Source organism: Aulonocara stuartgranti (assembly GCF_965226115.1).
Source record: "Aulonocara stuartgranti genome assembly, chromosome: 9".
Lineage (NCBI taxonomy): Eukaryota > Metazoa > Chordata > Actinopteri > Cichliformes > Cichlidae > Aulonocara > Aulonocara stuartgranti.
This window is the reverse complement of record NC_138960.1, coordinates 35059026-35081500: the sequence shown is the minus strand read 5'-3', so window position 1 is coordinate 35081500 and position 22475 is coordinate 35059026. Positions and strand designations below refer to the sequence as shown.

The 22475-nt window shown below is 46.6% G+C and overlaps 2 protein-coding genes across 12 annotated transcripts in view; one reads left to right on the top strand and one right to left on the bottom strand.

Annotated features, from left to right (window-relative positions):
* cUnh18orf63 (chromosome Un C18orf63 homolog) overlaps positions 1–15739 on the bottom strand; it is a 21890-nt gene extending 6151 nt beyond the window's left edge. Inside the window, exons 1-12 of one of the 11 annotated variants that reach the window (XM_082546782.1) lie at positions 15703–15739; positions 12484–12629; positions 11156–11291; positions 10872–10950; positions 6591–6680; positions 6372–6483; positions 5644–5685; positions 5452–5561; positions 5110–5222; positions 3874–3970; positions 2926–3011; positions 2511–2697 (exon numbers count right to left, since the gene is read on the bottom strand). In XM_082546782.1, the coding sequence (XP_082402908.1) occupies positions 2511–2697; positions 2926–3011; positions 3874–3970; positions 5110–5222; positions 5452–5561; positions 5644–5685; positions 6372–6483; positions 6591–6680; positions 10872–10950; positions 11156–11291; positions 12484–12625 (1194 nt within the window). In that variant the 5' untranslated portion in view covers positions 12626–12629; positions 15703–15739. Of the gene's footprint in view, positions 1–2510; positions 2698–2925; positions 3012–3873; positions 3971–5109; positions 5223–5451; positions 5562–5643; positions 5686–6371; positions 6484–6590; positions 6681–10871; positions 10951–11155; positions 11292–11919; positions 12398–12483; positions 12630–15702 lie in introns of those variants that run through there. The other 10 variants (XM_082546786.1, XM_082546785.1, XM_082546788.1 and 7 more) reach the window with 10 other exon arrangements.
* cyb5a (cytochrome b5 type A (microsomal)) lies at positions 13101–22475 on the top strand. The gene is made up of 5 exons (XM_082546864.1): positions 13101–13381; positions 18613–18741; positions 19061–19090; positions 20624–20658; positions 21983–22475. The coding sequence occupies exons 1-5, from the start codon at positions 13247–13249 to the stop codon at positions 22059–22061; spliced, it is 408 nt and encodes a 135-aa protein (XP_082402990.1). The 5' UTR covers positions 13101–13246; the 3' UTR covers positions 22062–22475.

Sequence of the window (22475 nt, the reverse complement as noted above, 5' to 3'; positions counted from 1 at the left end):
GTTAACAGGTCGAGTTATCTTCTTCCTCTGCAAAGAAAATACATCATTTCTTTGTTCAGGGACACAAAGCCGAACCTTTCAATGGCTGCTGAGTGAAAGCACATTTCTTATATTATATGAGACCTCTGGACTTTTCTTTCTCCTTCTCTCTGACATCTGTATCATGAAAATTTATTCGCAGGATCCGGAGAGACGCTGTTCTCCTCCTCTTTCTCCTCAGCGCTCATAAAACTGCCTGTGGAGAGTTTACAAGGTGGGAACGCTCAGAAATCACTGCTTTGCCCACACCAACACTCACACCTGCTCGCCAGGCCATGAAAGAAAGATCTGTGAGGTATACTCTGTTTGGAACACCAGGCTGTCCGAGCTGCTTCAAGTCCTCGTGGCTCAGATTTAACAAGGAGCTGGAAACGTTCCTCAGAGCTTTTGGTCCACGCTGACTCGACAGCATCATGTTGGTGCAGATTTACCGCCCGCATCCATGAGAATGTGAATTCCTTCACACCCCGGAGCTGTGACAGGACTGAGATCTGTGGAGACCGTGTGAGGGCAGTGAACTCAGGTTCACGTTTGAGATGCTCTGAGCTCTGACACATGGAGCATTATCCTGATGGAAGAAGCATCACAAGATGGTTCACATGATGAGCAGCAACACTCAGGTTAGCTGTGGGGTTTAAATGATGCTCAGATGGTACCAAGGGTCCCAAAGTGTGCTCAAAACGTATCCCGCACACCATCAGGAGGATGAACTGCTGATAAAGGCAGGATGAGTCCATGCTTTCATGGGGTTTACACTAGAGATGGACCGATCCGATATTACGTATCGCTCCGATACTGACCTAAATTACTGGATCGGATATCGGAGAGAAATAAAAAATGTAATCCGATCCATTAAATATTACGAAAGCACCTCACAAAACTTGTGACATGGCGTAACTCAGCTCAGAACCGTAGCACGTCTGAGAAGTATGCGTCACATGATAGAGCGGCTGTGGCGTGCGAGACCTGTCGGCGGTCTGGTGGAGCATTTGGAGCCTCGCTACCAACCCTGCATTTCATCTCCGAGGAAGTTTTCCCAGAGAGAAGTGAAGCAAGTGTGTAAGTTCACCTCTGAATGTTTGTAAAGCATTCCAGCCTAAGGCTTAACAACTAATCTCTCTCCCTCTCCTGCTGCTACTTCAATCATGAAACTGATCAGCTGATCTGCTTTTCTGTGGCGAGTCCGTCTCTCTGGTTTGTTTTTGGCCCACTTTGCACCAGAAAGAGGAAACCAGCGGCTGAACAACAGCAGCACGTTTAAGCTTGATCAGCTGTTGGTAGAATTTATTTATTATTACTTTCTACTCGAGGATCTTTTTCTAGCTGACGGCTGTAACTGTGCAGGGGCGGATCTAGCAGAGTTTAGCCAGGGGGGCCGATAGGGCATTAACAGGGAAAAGGGGGCACAAAGACATACTTTTCTTTCTTATTCTCATTTAAAATGTCGAGCTTTTAATAAATAATTATCTGAATCTGATGTAAAACGAATAGAAGTCCATTACTGTATATAGTAACTGTTAAGTCTAATATACCCCAGTAAGCTATAGTACTTTTTCCATCTGTGCAGTCTGCAGTTCTGTAGAAGAAAGAGGTTGAATCTATTTAATTATTGTGGAAAAATAATTGATTTCTGTGCTTTTTTTTTACATGTGCATTAAATTAAAGTTGATCATGTCGATTAAGCATCACGAGGCGGAGGCTGGGGGTGGTTCCCTTTTTTATTTTGCTGGGAGTTTGCAACCCCATTAGTTTGGTTGCGTAATATTTCTGCTAAGTGCTCTTTAAACTAGCAGAATAGGGAGGATGGTGCAGGTTTAAGTTTATTAGATTGATCAGTATTATTATAAATATTTTGGGAGCAGTGTATTTTACATACAGGTTTAACAGAATAGCAGCAAGATATTAAAAAAACAGTTTTATTGGTTAAAAACACTATATCGGATTCATATCGGTATCGGCAGATATCCAAATGTATGATATCGGTATCGGACATAAAAAAGTGGCATCGTGCCATCTCTACATCTGGATTTCTCCAGATACTCTCCTGTATACTTTGGTTGTAATGACTAGTTACTTGAGTTACTGCTGCCATTCTAATGTGACCTCTGATTTCTCCCAGAGAACCAGAGCTCACTGGATAGTTCCTCATTTTCATACCATCCTCGGTAAACCCCAGACATGGTTCACAGGAAAATCCCAGCAACCACGCCATGCTCATGGTTGGTTTGTGCTACAGCCAGTGCCTACATGCACTGAGTTGTGATATTTCCACTGAAAAGCAGGTGACCAGATGTAGCTTACAAATGTTATTACTGACGTCAGTTTGGCTGCAGCAGGGCCAGAAAGTGCTGCACCTACAAGCTGAACAGCTCACGGCTGACCGCCACACGACAGAGCCACGAAGCGTTTGCAGCACAGTGAGATTATCCTCGTAACACACATCTATACACAGTGTGTGTGTGTGTGTGTACCTGTAAAGATCCAGCGCTGCTCAGCCGGACTGCACGGTAACAGGGCTGTCTGCTCAGATGTGCAGGGAAGCCACACACAGTCTTCAGTGTGTGCCTGACGTCAGACAGGAAGCCGCCCAGCGCCCCCTGCAGGTCGACCCGAGGACAACGCTGCACCGGCTGCAGGCGGATGCAGCTCAGAGGGTAGCTGCTCAGGACAGAGGTGAAAACTTTATCAGATTTGAGATTTTCCTTCTCACTGCAGAGCAGCGATGGTTCATGCTGCTGCTCTGTCCTTGTTGGTAGTAAAACACGAGGCTCATCTTTACTCCTGCATGTAACTCTGAGTATATCGTACTGTTCATCTCTACCTGCCATCTGACAAACACTGTAACAACACTGATTTAAATGTGGTTTAATGCGGCTCTGAGGATACCTGAAGAGTATCTCTCCCAGCAGCCTGAAGTAGACGCTGCAGTACAGCACCTCATCCTCTGCCAGCTCAGGCAGTCTGTAGCCATACTGGAAAACACAGAAACAGATCAAACTTCGTGTCTGCTCCTCAGCATCAGACATGAAGCTCCTGCAGTTTATTCAAACTGTGATATATCCCATCGTACTGATACTGTTGCTCAGAGCTGGTCAAGGAACAAAAACCTGCGTTTGCATTTAGACTGGGACGCTTGCAGTGTCGTAGTAAAGCTGATTTAGTTGGGTTTTTAACTTTATTTAAAAAGCAGTAGGTAATTTGCATCTCCTGATGGAACTGTGATGGCTCAAACACTGCTGAGAAACATCATCAAAAAGAACTTGGAGCCACCTTTATGAACCCTGTAAATATTCCCAGTATGAAGTTAAAGGTTGGAGAGCTCATACTCAGACTGTGGACTGTAATTAACAGTCTCAGACTCACTGCAGAAAACCCGCAAAAACTGGAACTGTGCTGTTTTTCAGGGTGGAGCAAAGGAGCACATGCAGAGGGTTGGTGTGATGAGGAGGATGTGCGGGGTAAGGTGGACATAAATATCTGTCATTTAATGCTTTATCTACTTTGGTTTAGTAAGCCAGACCATTTATAATGTGCTCGTCTGCAACACAATAATTTATTCAGAAGTCCCAAATTTCTTTGGAGCGTGTTCTGGTCCAAGCAGGTCTTTATGTGAGCAGAACTCTGACTCCAGCAGAGCGGTCTGTGCACCTTTCAGCACTACTGTCATTCCCCTCCGTGTTTCTAAAGCTTTTCTGCTTCCTGCCTCAGAGTAACCTCACATTCAGTCTGAGTCACGTTGCCATGCCAGCCTCATGTGCTCCACAGGAGATCTGTCCACTCAGCTCCTGGGTTTAAGAAGAGGCTGAGACCGTGTGTGTGTGTGTGTGTGTGTACCATGCGGTTCCAGTGCTTCTGCAGGTCTCTGTAGCTCCTGAACGGTCCATGCTTGGGCAGCTGGCGGCTGATGAAGATGACCTGACCTTTCTTCATGCTAGCACAGAGACACAAACCAGCCTGTCAATGAACACTGCAGCCGTCAGAGCCCAGCTGTGATCACACAGAGCTGCAGCTCCACCTGCTGCTCACAGCCAGGATAACACCCACTAACGTTACAGCACCCACAGGTGAAGAGAACGACCGTGACACTAACAGCACACACTGATCTGCTGACTACAGTCAGGTAATCACGGCCTTTAAAATGACGCCCACGTTACATCTGAGTGTGATTAGAAAGTAAAAGCCGTGAGCACGACACCTCAGCGTTGCTGTGTGACCACACACCCACCCTACACCTGCTGCACATACACACTCTCCTGTTTATGTGACTCACATTTCGCTCCATGTAAGTGAAGCTGCGTCTCACTGTGAGCTCATCTGTACCTCGGGACAATCACAACCTAACGTGGCTGCGAGCCGGCAGCTCACAGGTTTGTTGTTTGTTAAACAAGCTGATAAAGATCTGTTTTTTCTGTTCACACCCTCAGCTTCTCCTGCCAGAGCCCAGAGGTGGTCCATCCTCCGACAGCTCAGCTGTTCGGGCAGAATGAGGGCGCGGCATTCATCAGCTGGTTCTAAAGTTGTGGCAATCTCTGAGAGACCAATCAGAGGCCATCTCACGTGGCGCCTACGGTAAACAGAAACTGCTGTAACCTGCTGTGCAGGCAGAAGAAGCTGCTGCAAAGATAAACGATCGTACGGCGTCAGTCAGACCAGCTGTGAACGTCCCTCAGTCTGAGAGCTTCTGCTGCCAGGAGAAGCTGACACTAACGTCACCAAGACAGCTCTAAAGGCCTCCAGAACCAGCGATCTGCAAACAGGCGGCGAGACTGTCGGTTGGACGGTGTGAAAGCATCTCATTAGCTGATGGAGGCGAGGAGGTACGAGCTGAGGACGTGGAGACGCTCACCAGCGTGACGACCTCTCTGACGACATGAAGGATGTCTTCACAAATGTTCCCTTACCCTCTGGTTTGACCCAAAAACGATGATATAAAAGTCTGTGCACGGTTCTGTGATACTATCTTTGAAGAGCAGGAGTTTAATGAGGTCACATTTCATCCAAATCTTTACAGTGATGAGCAGCGGCTGTTCGGTGCTGCCTGAGTTTGTCCAGCAGGTGGCGTCATCGTACCTGGGCAGGACGTGACACCACACGGCTCCTGCGGTGGAGGCCAGGTCGACAACGAAGTCAGGGTCACTGCATAACCTCTGGAGCACCAGCGGGGGCAGGTCGAAGTCCCCCAGCTGAAACACAAACATCCTGCTTCAGTCTCATTTTTCCTCCTTAACAGCACTTCTGTGAAGGAAGACTTGACCTGAGCATTTTATTCTTCTTTAATAAACTTTAACTCAAACTAAGTTGAAGTGTGAGTTTAAATCGCAGCAGTGAGGGTCAAGTTAAAATGTTCAGTGGTTTTTATAAAAGCCACAGAGGCAGCAAACCTCGGTCTGTTCAGCTCGCCATGTTACTCACGACATTTACATAAAGGTGTTCTTGTTGTCTTACGGTGGTCAGGGGCAGTCGGACAGCGCTGGCCTCAATGCTGAAACACATGTGGGCCTCAGTGACACTCAGCTCCACGCCTAACACACACACACACACACAGTAATGTTTAATGTGTCACTGTGTGCAGGTCACTGGGAGGAGGTAAAGGGTGAAACTTACTGACAGCGTTGAGCCTCCCGCTCTCAGTCAGGAAGTCTTTTCCTGGAAACAAACAGAGAGGACAGAGCTCGTCACTGCACGGACTCTCATGTGTGCGAGCTGCAGTTTGACAGGAAACAAAAGGATCACACTTTGCTCGCCTCTATCACAATAACACATGGCAGATATTTGATGAGTTGAACCACAGCAGTACGGTTCAGTCTCAGGTGGTGATGAGCAAAGACTAACACGTGTTATTCAGCAGCTGTTACAACATGCTGCTTTTGCTTCAGTCAGATCTGTGCGCTCCATCATTTCTCTCTGACTTCAAACTCTTTGTTTTATTCAGACTCGTGGAAGGTGAACGTTTGTGTCACTTCAGCCTTGGGCTGCAAACGTGCTGAGTGACAGCAGCGAATACATTGAGGCCAGGTTGTACAAATAACGGCTCGTTTTCCCGGCTCTGCAGGAGACCTGGGCCTGTTTGCATTGGGAGGTGTCAACACCGATAATCACGTCAAGATTATCTTGCTGTCATGACGAGTGATAAGTGAACACTGTGACTGAAATGGATCAAATCAGAAGGCGCCAGAACCAGAACTACACCATGTTGGTGCAACCTGGAAAATGAACCTGATGTGGGACAGTTCATTCTCTCAAAGCCCCATTAGAGATGCAACCTTATCAAACGAGACTGCACTCGCCCAAATTAAACAAGAACAAATCAAGTTGTTCCACACGTGTCGCACCTGAGACGAGGAAGAGACCGACTTTGTTCCAGCTGGGGGACAGTCTGCTGATTAGAGAGTAGGACAGGCAACGCTGGAGGTCCCCTGGAAGCACAGACTGAGGAGAGCCCAGCTACACACACACAGATTACATTTTCATCAAGTACAACAGAGAAAGAACAGCAGGAATAAACATGAACAGTGTCAGTTATGAGACTTCACCCAGGTCTCCAGTCCCACCTGCAGACGGTGTCTGTGTCCAAACACCTGGAGGATGCCGTTCTGTAAGAACGAGGTCTGCAGGAACAGGACAGTGAGGGTGAGGTGGTGCTAGAAAAAAACAGTTTGTCAGTAAAAAAGAAGCCTGGAAGTAACAGAAGTCCCCCGAGGAGGCGGGCTTATGGCAGACTTCTGTAAACCAGCCAGTTCCTCCCTTTGGGTGGGATTTCTGCCCTGGGAGTAGGAGCGATGGGAAGGTGGTGTGTGAGATGGAGAGGTGGGCGTGTGTGTACTGAGACGTTCCAGCCCTCACCTACGGCCATGAGGTCATGACTGCAGGTGTGACGCAGGGATGCAGAGCAGCTCCACTCCAGAGCTGAACTGCTGCTTCTTCAGCTGTTACTGGTCCCAAAGGAGCTGCAGCTCATATTAAAGACCTTTGTAGTGTCCAGCAGGGGGCGACTCCTCTGCTCAAACTGTTTTCTGATGAGTTTATGGTCTCTGTCTACAGTCAGATTTTACTCAGTACGGCACAGGGAGCTTAATTTGATCAGTAAAATCAGTGACAGCAGGGTTACGTTGCTCAGCGACAGTTCAAGTCCTCAGCTTGAGACGTTCAGACCTGAGTTCACAAACTAGCCTGTGTTGTTTTATTGGGGTATTTTCATGCAGGTTATGGACAGAATAACACAAATACAAGCTCCGCCCTGAAATATGAATCTCCTGCACGTCTTAATGAAAATATTCATACAAAACATTTTTCATGACTTCATTGAATATATTCAAGTTACTGAATTAAATAAATCAGCTGATTCTGGTTGGACGTTTTTTCACATTTGACTGATTTCATGTCCTTGGGATTTATTTCCCTGCGTACCGGCCCCCACCGTCAGCCAATCAGAACATGAGTTGTCTGAAAAGGGTGGGTAGCCTTAGAGGAGCTGCACCAAAGCCCCTCTTTTAGATAAAGAAGGATTATTTCTGACCTTTGATTCATGCAAAGCTACTCTAGTCAAGTCCAGAATTAAAACATGGAGTAGAGCAGCTCGACTTTAACAGAAACCGAGTTAAAGTGTCATTACTGTTTATTATTTATGATCTACAGTCAGTGAAGCAAGGAGAGCAGAGCGTGAGGCAAGTGTTTATGTTAGCCTGGAACAATCTACGGGCCTGTGTGTCTCAGTGAGGACCGCGCTGAGCTGCTGACTGTGGACAGCTCCCACTGTCACAGTGGGACAGAGCTTTAGGGGCCTGAGTGAGGGTCTCAGGCCTCCGGTTACAACCAGGGTCTGCACGAGCGTCCTCACAAAGACAGCACTTTACCGCTCTGTGTGTGTGTGTGTGTGTGTGTGTGTGTGCAGCCATACCAGGAATGTCTGGAATTCAGAACAACTATTTAGGTTGCGTGTCACTGCCTGGGAGGTGTCGGCACGCAATCGTGTATGTGAGCCACGCACAGAGTGAAAAAGCAAAGAAGGAGACGAGCAGCTGTAACAGTGCTGTCTGTCAGGCATCAGCGTTTCAATCTAATAGATGTGCACGTTCCAACCACAACACTGAGTTTCTCCTGTTTTCTGCTTTTACCATCCACCAGGTCAACAGCGACCCGTCGCTGCTTTTGCAACATGTTTCACATCAGAGGTCTTCTGTTAAAAGCTGCGGGTGTCAAATGTTGCACAGGAAACAGCAACAAGTAAACTGTGTGTCACAGCGTCGAGCAGACCTGTGTGCTACAGGAAACTCTGCTAATAATCACGCACAAGGTAAGAATACGACGTCCAATCGTTAACGGTGAGTGGACGAGATAAGGGCACATCGCGCAGTCTTTGGCAGGCTGAAGACCGGCTGACGTCATGTGCACTCACGTGCACGTGGGGAAGCTGAGGCTGCAGAGCATCTCTGAGAGCTCGGCTCTGGTGTCACTTTTCCTTGATTGTGTCATTTTGTTAAAGAAAACAGGGCTGATTGGCTGAAGCTGAGCAGCTGTTATCTGTCAGTCACATCTCCTGATTGGCTGCTGCTCTGAGAAACACTCATCACTGCGAGCAGGAGGGACAAATCACATCTGTCAGGACTGATTACTATCTGCTCTGAGAGTGAGTGCCTTTGTTGTGTGTGTGTGTGTGTGTGTGTGTGTGTGTGTGTGTGTGTGTGTGTGTGTGTGTGTGTATAAAGGCCTGTAGCGTGTGTGCGGGCTAAGGTGGCGTGCAGAGCCTGATATGTGCGTGCGGCGTTGAAGCAGCTAACAGAGTCGACTCGTGCAGTCTGTCGAGTTTACGGAGTCAAAATCTATAAAACAGTCAGAAACCTGAAGCTCCCAAAGCTACACCCGCACAAAAACATCACGCACACGCCAAAGGAAACAAAACAACCACTGCTGCTTTTAAAAGAGCTGAGAAACAGCTTCTGCTACATCAAGTCAAACTTCTTTTTTTTCTTTTTCTTTTTTTGTTTTTGGCCTGTCCCGTTTGGCTCTTTTGCATCAGAATTGTTGTCTAAAGGCAAAGAAAGATGCCCAACGGATTTACTTTACCAAACTGACCATCCCAGCCTTGCCGTAATGGTCCATTTGATTCACCTTTTATTGTTTATTTTATTTTCACTTACTGAATACGGGACAGACTTGACTGGGGGAAAGAAGGGGAGAAAGAAAGAGAAACAGCTGAGAAGAGGGACGGGGGAGAAGGGCAAAAGACAAAAACCAACAGAACGGGCAGAGAAAAAAAAATGCATATATCAATCACCTGGATCACCTGCTGAGAAAGAAAAAAGAAAAACAAGCAGAAGAGAACAAGAGTAATAGAATAAACAACATCACAATGATATATGGGAATATGACAGTAAATACTAAATGTTAAACATTATTGTGCAGCACATAAGATCAACAGAACACAGTGTGCTTTGAGGTAGGAGCCAAAAAGGGTGTAGTTTGTGGGTGTGATCACCCGTGTGTACACCTGTGAGCATGGACGCGTTTGTTTTTAAAAGGTTCCTTCATGTAATAATCTGCTAGAGGGTGTGGGGGGGCCACAGCCCCGTCCTCCAGGGCGTGAAGCAGGTATGGAGGAGATCAAAACTCCAGACATCCAGAGGCCCCCAGAACACAAGAGACCAAGGAAGACCAACAGAGGGGCAGCTGGTTAGATTGAAGTCAAACTTCAATCTAACCAGCAAAGACATCGTAGCACCGCAGCTGACCAGAGGAGCGGCTGAAGCTTCACACATAGAAACGACATCAGGAGCTCTGACATAAAAGCAGGAAGTCCCTTTCTTGACCCTGAGCCCCTCCCAACAGGCCAAACTCCTCACAGTCATTTTAATGCTGAGCCCAGAGGCTCATATCTGCGATCTGTTTTGGTCCAAAACCCACAGCTCGTGGTCACAGGTGCCCGTGGAACAGCAGGTATACCCACAGATATGCTTTCACACTCAGCTCTGCATCACTGCATCAATCCCTCTCCCCCTCCACCCTTTCCAGCTGAGAAAAGGGTGGAGTTACAGTTACACCAGTGCGAGCTGGTGGTCGAGCCTCGATGAAGCCACAGAACCACATCATAAGGAAAAAGCAGAGACATTGATCCTGAGCCCATCGAACCCTCCACCAAGAAATTCATCCAGAAATAAGATCAGTTCAACCCTGGAGGGGTCCAAACACCAATAACCAGTCTGCCTTGTGAAGCAAAGTCTGCGGTTGTAGACGGACTGGACAGCGTCCACCAGGGGACACCTGACCTTCTTACCACTTGTCAGCCAGCCAACCCAACGCTGTCGTTCTGTCATCCTGGCTCGAGCTGAACTAACAGTGAGTTTAACAGAGAAGCAAAAGCACACATGAAGGAAAGCAGTGTGTTTACTCTATAAACCCAGTCTATCGTCTTTTCAGTGCTTTGGGGCTCAAATTTTAACTGAAATTAAAACCTGTTTAACTCTCTCACTCAACACCATCAGGAGTGCCGGCTTCCTCTTTAACACGGGGAATGCAGTAGCCAGGATTTACCAATCAGCCGCAGTCCACCTTAAATGAGCTCAGGCTCAGAGAAAGCACAAGCTACTGTGGATCATTGTAGTGTTTTTAACTTCAAATAAGTGAAATTTATTTTATAACTTTTCAGCTAATTACACTATGCAACATTTTCTTAATAATGGCATTTGTGCACTTTCATAAGGGAAACGACAGCAATAAGTGTCTCAGTGTTAGTTTGATATGGCAAACTGACATCAGGGTTTAAAGGTGGATGCTTAAAAGTGTAGGAGTGCGTGTGCATGTGTGCATGTGTGTGTGTGCGTGTGTGTGTTCCTTACAGCTATGACCACTGTGATATCAGCAAAGGAGTCCAGAGCAGGAGCAGCGAGAAGATCAGAGAACAGCAGAACCAGCTCCCTGTGAGAACACACATTCAGTGTTATTTACACGTGTGCATCATTTAAGGTTCTACTGGCTCATCAGTGCCTGAACACCTGCGTCACACTTGTCCTCCCTCATCAGATGTGCATAAATGAACCTTTCACATGTTTAAATTAACTTTCAGCTCTGGTTGTCTGCTGTGGTGTGACACTAACGGTGGCCTGTCCTCTGCACCGTTCACCTGCAGGTCCTGATCTGTTTGCTCCTCAGCTCCTCGCCCTCATCCTGCAGAGTCAGGGTGACGCAGACCAGCTGCTTTGGGTCAGGAAGACTGAGGAAATACAGGGACTGGTGGCTGCTGCTCATCCTGCACACTGCTGACACAGGGAAATGACCAGGGTTAGCATCAAAGGGTCATAACATGAGTTCAAAGAGCTTCTGTGAGGTTCATAAGACACAACCAGACAAAATATACTTTAGATAAGCCGACAGTAACTGATTCTCACTCCAAATATGACCAAACAGACACGTTTTAGGTTTTGAAATGACAGTTCTGTCAATGTAATGATCTATTAAGTCCTTTAATTTATATTTACTTGTCAAAAGTTCCTACACAGAAGAAAAATGCTCAGATAGAAAATTTTATAATCTCCAAAAAACTGTTGGATAAAAAAATTGAAGGTAATAGAAGAGGATATAATTATAATTTAAATAAATAATAATAAATAATAGCTTAATGTTGATCCATATTTATAGTTTGAGCTTGAATTACTTAAAATCACCCTTATAACCACTTAAAAACTCACTGCAAACACAATAATCCTTTTTAAACATTAAGCTGAAGTTTTAAATCAGTCTCTGTCACATTTTTGTGCCTCTGACCTGAAAACTATAAAAGCTAATGCTATCGATAGGCTAGTAGCAGCTAACGCTAAGTTAGAGCTGCGCTTTTTTTTAAAGAATTGTTTTAATTTTAAATTTAAAGTTAATATCTCAGTCACTAACCTTGTTCTAATGCTTACACTACACCAAAATGAAACTTATCTTCTGTTGGAAATAGTTTTGTTAGAAAGAAGCATTTCAAAAAGCGTAAATACAAGATATAAGGTTAGCAAAACTCTCTTTAACAGTAGTCAAAGATGGGTGAGGGAAGAAGAGGAACTCTCACTCTCCTTCGTTTAGTGAAATAAATCTTTTCTATTGAAGATGGGGTGCCGTTTATATGTGTATGTTTACAAGCTGCATATTAATAACTATTTAATAAAATGCATGTTAACGACTCCTTAACAGAACAAGTGGAGCATGATGCCTGATTAATGTTTAGTCTGATTTAACTTTTTTTTTTTTGCTGCATAGTGATGAGTTGTATTAATAGAAGAACTTTGAGTTCGGGTTCGCGTGTTTTCCCGCCGTAGAGCCGCTCCAGTATCAGTCTAAATTTTCTACTCTGAATGCCAACTTATGACATAACATTAACCAAGTTATGCAGGTCAAATGGGATTTGCGACTACAACCGGATGTCCGGCTGCCCGCTGAAACGCTCAGATTAGGGAAAAAAAATCTCAGTACGTGGGCTACGTGAGAAGACCCGAACCGTTGCGTGAGAAGTGAGTTTCCTTGACAGCCGATGAACTCCGGCGAACTTTACCCTCGTCCTCGCCCATAGTCTCACTGATGATTGGCACGGGAAGAGCCAATCACAGACGACCATTATCCTGGAGGAGGGAAGGAAAAGCCAATAGCATATTAGGAGAGCGGTGGGGAGGGCGGTCTCCGCCAGTGTGTCAGGAACTTTGAGACACCATCATAAAGCAACCAGTAATAACTACGAGCACAACGGAAATTACAAAGCAGTATTTCATAATAAAAGCACAATGCAGCATAATAATGATAATAATAACGACATAAATAAATAAAACGCATAGGTTTAGTACACCAGCATATTTGCAATGAAATATATAAGCTATAGATATCAGGGCACTTATTTGAGGAATCATTTGAAGCATTATGTTACTTAACTTTAATGTTATTTTGTAAAGGTTATGAAAATAAAATACTTCAACTTTTTGCTGATAACTGCCATTCTTTCTGAAGAAGTCCGTTTCACTAACCGGAGAAGGCTTTTATTTTGGAGGCAGCAGCAGGAGGCGACACTGAGCTCAGGTGAATTCAGCAGCTGGGGTTTGCTCAACGCTGGAAGTTAGCGTGGACTCTCTCTGGGGTAAATGTCGGTGTGTTTTTGTGGACTCACTGTCTTGACACCCTCGCTGCGATTATATAACCTCGGACAGGCTGCTCAGCCCTCAGAACTCGCTCGCACAGCGTCGCACAGATGGGTGAAGAGAAGAAAAGCTCCGAGGCAGTGAAATACTACAGACTGGCAGAGATAGAGAAGCAGAACTCCTTCAAATCGACGTGGATCATCATCCACAACAAAGTCTACGATGTGACCAAGTTTCTGGAGGAGGTGAGCTCGGTGTCTGGGTGGTGAGGGTGGTGGGAGTGCGGCGGTATTATGTGTGTGTGGAAATCAGCCAAAACAGGAAATGAGGAAACTAGACACCCTGAACTGAGAGGGAGAAAAATCCAACCAAACCGCTTTTGGATGCATCCTTAGCAGCTTGTAGTTTCACAGTACAGACTGGAGCCTTCTCAGAATCGCAGGGGTCCCAGGAAGGGCCCCAGAGGAACCCGGCCAACTTAAACAATAAGTCAAAGGTCAGATGGGAAGTATCCGAATCAGGGCAGGTGTCTCCGCTACAACGGAGACCGGATTTGTTTGGGTTTTGTGGTCTATGGAAGCCCAGAAATACCAAAAGACTCTGGACATAGATGGATAGGATTATTGATTAGAAACTGGATGTCTGTGTTCAGTGGGACTGTCAGGCTGAACGAGTCAATCCTGGATTTTTCATTTTTAAACTGATCGTGTTTTATTGGGAAATTGTCAAAAATGTAATTGATCTTCAACAGTTTCAATTTCTGATCAAAAACGATTTAGTGACAATAAATGATGGTATTGATCTTTGCATTGATTAAAAGCCTTTAAACTGGCCAGACACCAGCTTCACTGACCAATGCCTGTCTGTACCTAATGTTTGCTGATGTTGGGACATTTAGTGATGATTTCTTTGTTTCACTGGAACAAAAATGGGAATAAAACAACAAAAACATATTTCATAATAATAAAAAGTATAATAAAATAATGTATGTAAAATTTTAATTAAAACATTTTGGCAGATTTACATTTTTAAACATTAAACTATAAACCTGAAAGGACTTTTTTCCCCAGTTGATCAATATATGGCTCAGGGGTTTGGGAAGCATATCTGTAACCGGAAGGTTGCCGGTTCGATACCTGGGCTCTCTGTCCTGGTCGTTGTGTCCTTGGGCAAGACACTTTACCCTACCACCTACTGGTGGTGGTCAGAGGGGCCGATGGTGCGACATGGCAGCCTGGCTTCTGTCAGTCTGCCCCAGGGCAGCTGTGGCTACAACTGTAGCTGCCTCCACCAGTGTGTGAATGTGAGAGTGAATGAATAGTGGCATTGTAAAGCACTATATAAATCCAATCCATTATTATTATTATTAGAATTTTCTGTTCCGATTGTTGAGCTGACTGATTTTGATTAAGTTAAGGTGAAGTTACTCTGGGTACCTGCAACATTTAAATAAAAGTTTTAGACCAGTTTAGTAGTGTTAGAGAGATGACCCTGTATGCAGCACATGGCAACAGTGGGAAGGAAGAACTTCCTTTTAACAGGAAGAAACTTCCAACCAGGCTCAGGCAGGTTTGGCCTCTTTGAACATATGAATGAATAAATGCGTCCGACTGCCTCTGATTGGTCTAGAAAAGGTGTGATGGTTGATATAATGAAGTGGTACCTGGCCGTCTGTGTGCAGGTTTATTGCAGGTTTAACGTGCTGCTCTGAAGCACAGAGCGATCTAAGGCCGTAAACATGGATCGTTTCAGTTTGCATGCAGCAAATGTGACTGCTGCACACAAAGCGTCAGCCCCACGACCCTTCACCTCCACCTCCGCTCAGCTTTACACCGTCCCTCTGCTTTCAGATATCGTCAGGCTTCAGTTTTCTGCTGATTCACTGGATGAACTCTGCCACAGTTTGCTCTCTGGCTTTGTGCTGGTGAATCATTGGCAGGCTGCAGTGATGCAGCTATGGGGGGGCTGGGTTTATAACATGTGACTACACAAAGAGAGATAACTGGCTCTGACTCACTTCAGATCTAAACCAGATGTGTTTTCATTGTTAATTTAATCCTGGAGACGTCAGCATATGTGAGGAATTGTTCAATTAAAGATGAACAGCAGGAAGTTTTTGATCCAAATCAGAAATATCCAGGAAACTGGATCCACTGGTGGAAGTGTTCACACCCTTTACATGCAGATATAAGCACTGGATAGCAGAGCTGATTGGAGTTGATGAGGTGAGCATCAGTTACATGCTGCACAGCTGTCCATGTTTGCTTTGAATGATGAGACAATGAGCATGCCCCGGGTGGTCCCTCTTTTTACTTCCTGCAGACTTATGAGGTTTTGTGGTCACATGACAGCTAGTCACATGATGTTAATGATTTGGACATGTAACAGTGTAGAGACTAAAGGTCTAAGGACCAGTCTGCAACCATCTGCCAACCTCAGGTCACTGGGAGAAAATGATTATTCTCCAACTGGTTGGCCAGAGGGTGCTGGCAGACCTGAAGGCCAGACATTGACTGCCTGGAAACTACTGGTTGCTAGGGAAAAAATGTATTCACCAACCACTTACTTGTGATTTCTTTGGTCGCTAGGCTTGCAGACTGCTGTGTCACCTGTAATGTAACAGACGCTGCATCTGGAAACATGACAAACAAACCCTTTGAAACATGGCGGCCGCAGCACTGCGGTGGAGCTTTTACTTTGACAGTAAACGTTCTCAACTTCCAGTTTGTGTCACAGTTTCAGGTTTCAGCAGCGCTCAGCGAGCAGTTAGCCAGTGTTAGCAGAGAAGTCAGTGTCTTCCATGCAAGCTACGGGCAAATGTGACAATCGGCTCACAACCAAAACAATCATCAGCCAGAGAAAGCCAGCTCACGCTTTGTTCTGAGGATCAATAAAAAGCCCAAAAGTGGCTAACTTCCAAACCCTAACAGCCAGCTAGCTAACCTGAGTGTGTTTCCTCTCTTATTAAAAACAATCTCCCCTGAAGTCATTTATTTTTTATTTTTATGGGGAGTTTCCTCCGTTCATTGATGTTAGCGATTAGCAGACTAAGCTAACGTTAGCTAGCGCTAGTCCATGTTGGTGACTAGAACAAAGGAGGCTTCATATCCTCAGGATCTGGTTTTAAATACTGCAAAAGTACAATAATTTATACAATTGAAAGTTTTACCGTAACAAAGCTAACTGCTGCTAATCATTAAGGACTGATCTGTGAATATTGTGTCCATCATTTCATGGGTTGTGGTTAGAAGTCTATTGATTAGCAAATGTCTTCACAAAGGTCAGATTAGTGAGTCACAGTGTTACGCAGAGGCCGCGGTGAGGGAAACATCAGACTTCACTCTATCTTAACTGAAGTAATTGTTTTATTGTCTCTTGCCGACATCATGCACTCTAAAGACCACGCCTTCTCAATACAGACTGGCCTATAAAAGAGCTGCAATTGAGGCAGGCCTCCTCTTTACTGGGGAAACAAGATGGCCACCACAGAGGGAACCTGCAGAACACTTTGTTACATGAATGCTTCCCAACACACAGGTTTTTCCTTTTAATTATCCATTACTCATCCCTGGGTAATTAGAGGGATGAGTAATGGCTTCAACTGGTTATAAACTGTTACAATTAATATGAATTTTGTTTTTGGTTTTGTGTGAAGAAAATCTTAAACTGTAAATCAACTAAACCTGTCAGACAAATACAGGGAAACATTTAATACAAGACCCAGATGTGCACTCTAATGCCTGCTACAAAACTGAAGTACTTCTCTTTGGACCCAAAAAGACTAAATATCAGTAATCAGCTCAAACTGGTCCAACTAGAAACTACGGACCAGGCCAGAACCTTAGGTGTAATAATGAGAGCTGAACCTCCAGGGCCACATCAAAGTAATAACAACGTCAGCCTTCTGTCACCTGAGGAACGTTTCTAGGATTAAAGGACTGATGACACATCACCTAGAGAAACTCATCCAGGCATTTATCGCCTTGATTACTGTAACAGACAACTGCAGCTGATCCAGAACGCTGCTGCTCGTGTTCTCACTAGAACCAAGAAAACAGAGCACATTACTCCAGTTCTAAAGTCATTGCACTGGCTCCCTGTAGCTCACAGAATAGACTTTATTAGTTTATAAATCTTTGAATGGGTTAGCACCAGAGTGCATTAGAGATCTGCTGTCATGGATCAGTCGGGTCCTCCAGCTCTCGTTTACTGACCGTCCCCAGAACCAGAACTAAACCTGGCGAAGCAGGAGATGCTCCTCACATCTGGAACTATCAGGAGCATGCAAAGCTCTTTTAAGTGTAAAATTAAAACTTACTTATTCAGACTTGCTTATGAGTAACTGATCCTGTTATGGCTCTCTACCTGTTTGTTTTAATTTTCATACAAATGATTTTCTTGGTTATTGGTTTATTACAAATGCTTTCTTTTATCACTTTAATCACGTAATAATAGTGGGTTTATATAGCGCTTTTCAAGGCACCCAAAGCGCTTTACAATACCACTATTCAGTCACTCTCACATTCACACACTGGTGGAGGCAGCTACGGTTGTAGCCACAGCTGCTCTGGGGCAGACTGACGGTCGCCCCTAAAGCACTTTGAATTGCCTGGTGCTGAAAGTGTGCTATACAAATAAAGTTGCCTTGCTTGGTTATGACTAACAGCCTGGCCCTCGGGCTGCTCGGCTCCTCCCTGGTCACAGCTTATCTGAATGAATGGCGTCTCCTTGTACAGAGTTCAGGGTGTGTTGGCCAACAGTCAGCGAACAGATCGAGGCCTCTCGACTCGTCTCGCTGCTCCGGTTCACTCAGAGTTCAAAGACATGCTCAGCAGCGATTTCTGGATCCAGCTGTTTTATAGCAGCTGTCCAGAGGTGAGCCGAGTGCCGTGGTTCACTGCAGGTCAGAGCGAACCTGTGAATCATTCATTAATGAGACGCAGGTAAAGACAAAGAGGCGATGGGGAGGACGGTCCAATCACAGGCCGCGGGCGAGTCTCAGTCCATGTCGACGTCTGGTCCCAAACGTAACTCATGTGTAGAGAGGTTTACAGCGTGTCATCAGCTGTGGTCCTGTAAGGCGCCCCGACAGAGGCGAGCTGCACGTTATGTATGCCATGTTTCCCCAGCCTGCATGTGGGCAGCCTGATTGCACCATGCAGCGCTGAAACTGGCTCTGCAGCTGCAGCGGCGTGACTGACTCACAGCCTCTGCGACTGTGACGGCTTCTCGTGGCAGAGAGGGACACGCACGCCTCTGTTTGATGAGGGCGACCAGCATCGGTGTTACTGCGAGCGTGCACGTGGGCCTGTCACAGCGTGTTACCGTGCCGACCGCAACCGGAACCTAAAGCAATGTGAGGATTTGTGTTTAGCCTCGACTTTAACGAGTGACTGGTTAGAAATTGTGTGTTTAAAAGTGTGAATGTGTGCGTGAGGAGGTGAACTGACGGCTCTGTGTGTGTTTGTGGTGTCAGCACCCCGGAGGAGAGGAGGTGCTGAGGGAGCAGGCCGGAGGAAACGCCACGGAGAGCTTCGAGGACGTCGGACACTCCACCGACGCCCGAGAGATGGCCAGCAGCATGGTGATCGGAGAGGTGCACCCGGTGAGTGTGTGTGTGTGTGTGAGTCTGTGTGTGTGTGTGTGTGTGTGTGAGTCTGAGTCTGAGTCTGTGAGTGTGTGTGTGAGTCTGAGTCTGTGAGTGTGAGTCTGTGAGTGTGTGTGTGTGTGTGTGTGTGTGTGTGTGTGTGTGTGTAAATCTGAGTCTGTGAGTGTGTGTGTGTGAGTCTGTGTGTGTGTGTGTGTGAGTGTGTGTGTGTGTGTGTGTGAGTCTGAGTCTGTGAGTGTGTGTGTTTGTGTGTGTGTGAGACTTGACTGCACTGTGGGAGGTGCTGCCTGTGTCATCTCTGTGTTTCTGTGTGCAGGAGGACAGACACAAGCTCTCCCAGCCTGAGGTGAGTGAAGCCGTTTCAGTCGGACTGAGCTGATCGCATGTTTGGGGCGTTTGCAGACGCTGCACTCGAGTGATGACAGCAGAGCTTTTTGTGGTTTTCGTTTTGCACTGGGACACAGACGCTCCCACTCTCCTCCCCCTCCGACTGTCACTGTGAACATATAAAGAGTCACAATCACAGCCCAGCACACCTGTTCACCCGCCCCTGCGCCGCCCCGGGAGCTCACTGCGTCACCCCTCCTCTGCAGACGGCCAGAGACCACACCCACACCACACCCACGCCACAACTTTAATCACAGCAGATCACAGAAACATGTCGTTTAAACTGAGACGATGTAAAGAGGTGACGGTCTGAGGAGAGCTGCTCACATACGACAAGAACAAGCTGATTTTCCCCAGAAAGCACCAGGATAACGCTAATGCGTGCTGATTGGTTAGTTAAGGGTTCCATGGCACCGATTTCCAAAGGATTGTCGTGTCCAAATTCATAGGCTGCATCCTCCTGAGGACCCGGCCCACGTAGACCGTGAAGGCCGGGTCCTCAGAAGGTCGGAAGTAAACGGCTGTGAAATGTGACGGTCCAGCCTTCTGATCTGCGTCACCGCTGTCTCGGTGGAGTTAATAAACTCGCCGTCTGCTCCTTGCTGTCTAAAATATAACAGGACACTGGAGTAAACTCTCGACCGTCTCACACTTCTGTTTAATCAGTTTTCTGTTTGACGTTTATTCAGCTGTGTGAAAACCACCCGGGGGATTAATAAAGCCAAACAACAACATTTTTAGGTTGTCTAAGTTGTTTAACCCGAGCAGTGAAAGTCCGCGGTGATCTGAACATGATGTGCCGGAGTTGTGCCGTTCTCGGCGGCTCCAGTGACCCTCGAGCTCCCGGCTAGCTGTCGAGCTGGTGGGTAGCAGACGCCTCCGAAAACGTTGAAGCACTTTTGCAAATATGCGATATCTTGATAAACCGAGCAGATATTTGATGTTTACACAACTACTTTCTCGCCTGAAAATATGTTAAAAGTTTATTTTGTGACCCAGAAAGATTAGTATGAGTAATTTTAAAACTTTTGCTGGGCCGCACTATGAATTCTGGGATATGGTAGGCCACGAAGGACACACCCGACCCATCCTTCAAATTCAGGGAAAAGCAGGATGCATTTGTCGGCTGCATTCGGAGGAGTCTACGAATTCGGACAGCCTTCGGCGCGTCGCTGTGATGTAATCGGTCTACAAATGCGTCCTCAGGAGGATGCAGCCCATGAATTTGGACCGATAACTCTGGCAGATGTTAGGGGGCGTGGCTAAAGCCCAACAGGAAGCTCCACAGGTGCAGACGAAGCAGCGCGTCACGATGTCGAGCTCTTCTTTCAAAAACAAGATGAACACTTGCCAAAGTTCACGTTGTGCAGCTCATTCTGGGCGAGCTCGAGAGCGCCCCCTGGTGTATTTATCACAGTGACCTTTGACCCTTTGATGGGTTTATTGTAAACAGCGATGTAGCCACGGGACTGACTCTTTTTGTGTTTTACAGGAAACACTGGTGACCACTGTGAAGGAAGAGCCCAGGTGAGCCACGCACACACAGACACACACACGCACACAGACACGCACAGACACACACAGACACACGCACACACACACAGACACACACACAGACACACACACAGACACACAGACACACGCACACAGACACGCACAGACACACACAGACACACGCACACACACACAGACACGCACAGACACACACACAGACACACACACAGACACACAGACACACGCACACAGACACGCACAGACACACACAGACACACGCACACACACACAGACACGCACAGACACACACAGACACACACACAGACACGCACACACAGACACACGCACAGACACACAGACACACGCACACAGACACACACAGACACACACACAGACACACACACAGACACACAGACACACGCACACAGACACACACAGACACACACACAGACACACACACAGACACGCACACACAGACACACGCACAGACACACACAGACACGCACACACACACACACAGACACACACACAGACACACAGACACGCACACACAGACACACGCACAGACACACACAGACACACACACAGACACACACACGCACACAGACACACGCACACACACACACACACACACTCACACGCACACACACAGACACACAGACACACACAGACACGCACAGACACACACACAGACACACACACAGACACACACACGCACACAGACACACGCACACACACACAGACACGCACAGACACACACACAGACACACGCACACACACACAGACACACGCACACACACACAGACACGCACACACACACACACACAGACACACAGACACACGCACAGACACACAGACACACGCACACACACACAGACACGCACACACACACACACAGACACACACACACAGACACACGCACACACACACAGACACACGCACACACACACAGACACGCACACACACACACACAGACAGACACACAGACACACGCACACAGACACACACACAGACACGCACAGCACACACACAGACACACACACGCACACAGACACACACAGACACACACAGACACACACACAGACACACACACAGACACGCACAGACACACGCACACAGACACACACACAGACACACACAGACACACACACAGACACGCACAGACACACACAGACACACACACAGACACACACAGACACGCACACACAGACACACGCACAGACACACGCACAGACACACACACAGACACACGCACAGACACACACACAGACACACACAGACACACACAGACACACGCACACAGACACACACACAGAGTGGGTTTGTGTGCACCACTAACTGTGCGTCTGTCCTGCAGCTGGTGGTCGAACATGCTGGTCCCCGCTCTGGTTGCAGTCATCGTCACGGTGATATACAACATGTACTCCTCTGAGTGATGTCATCACACACTGATGTGATGTCACCAGCAAGCACCGACGTCTGATTGACAGCCAATAGCAGTGAGAGGTTGCCATGGCTCCTCCTCCCAGCGTTGGGTGGCGTTTTTAGAGCAGACGAGCGGCGGCTGCGGACCACCTGACCAAATAGACACACCCCCGCAGGAGCGTCTGTTCTAGGATCACCGACTCTACGCCAGTAATGACCCTGTAATTCATTTCATCCTGATTAACCTATCAACCAATGATGTGGCATTATGTTAATGAAGTAATTTACATTGTTGAATTCACCGTGACAACGGGCGCCGCAGCGAATCCTCATGCTCTGAAATTGTGTAGAAATGCAGCGGGTGTATAATTTGTTAAACTTTTTATATGTTTGTAACCGAATGTAAATAAAAATTTAAACATGCA

Coding starts and splice junctions, on each gene's coding strand:
- cyb5a (XM_082546864.1), top strand. CDS start 13,247: ATGGGTGAAGAGAAGAAAAGCTCCGAGGCAGTGAAATACTACAGACTG. Junction 18,742..19,060: donor TGATCGGAGAGGTGCACCCG/GTGAGTGTGTGT, acceptor TTCTGTGTGCAG/GAGGACAGACACAAGCTCTC. Junction 19,091..20,623: donor ACAAGCTCTCCCAGCCTGAG/GTGAGTGAAGCC, acceptor TGTGTTTTACAG/GAAACACTGGTGACCACTGT.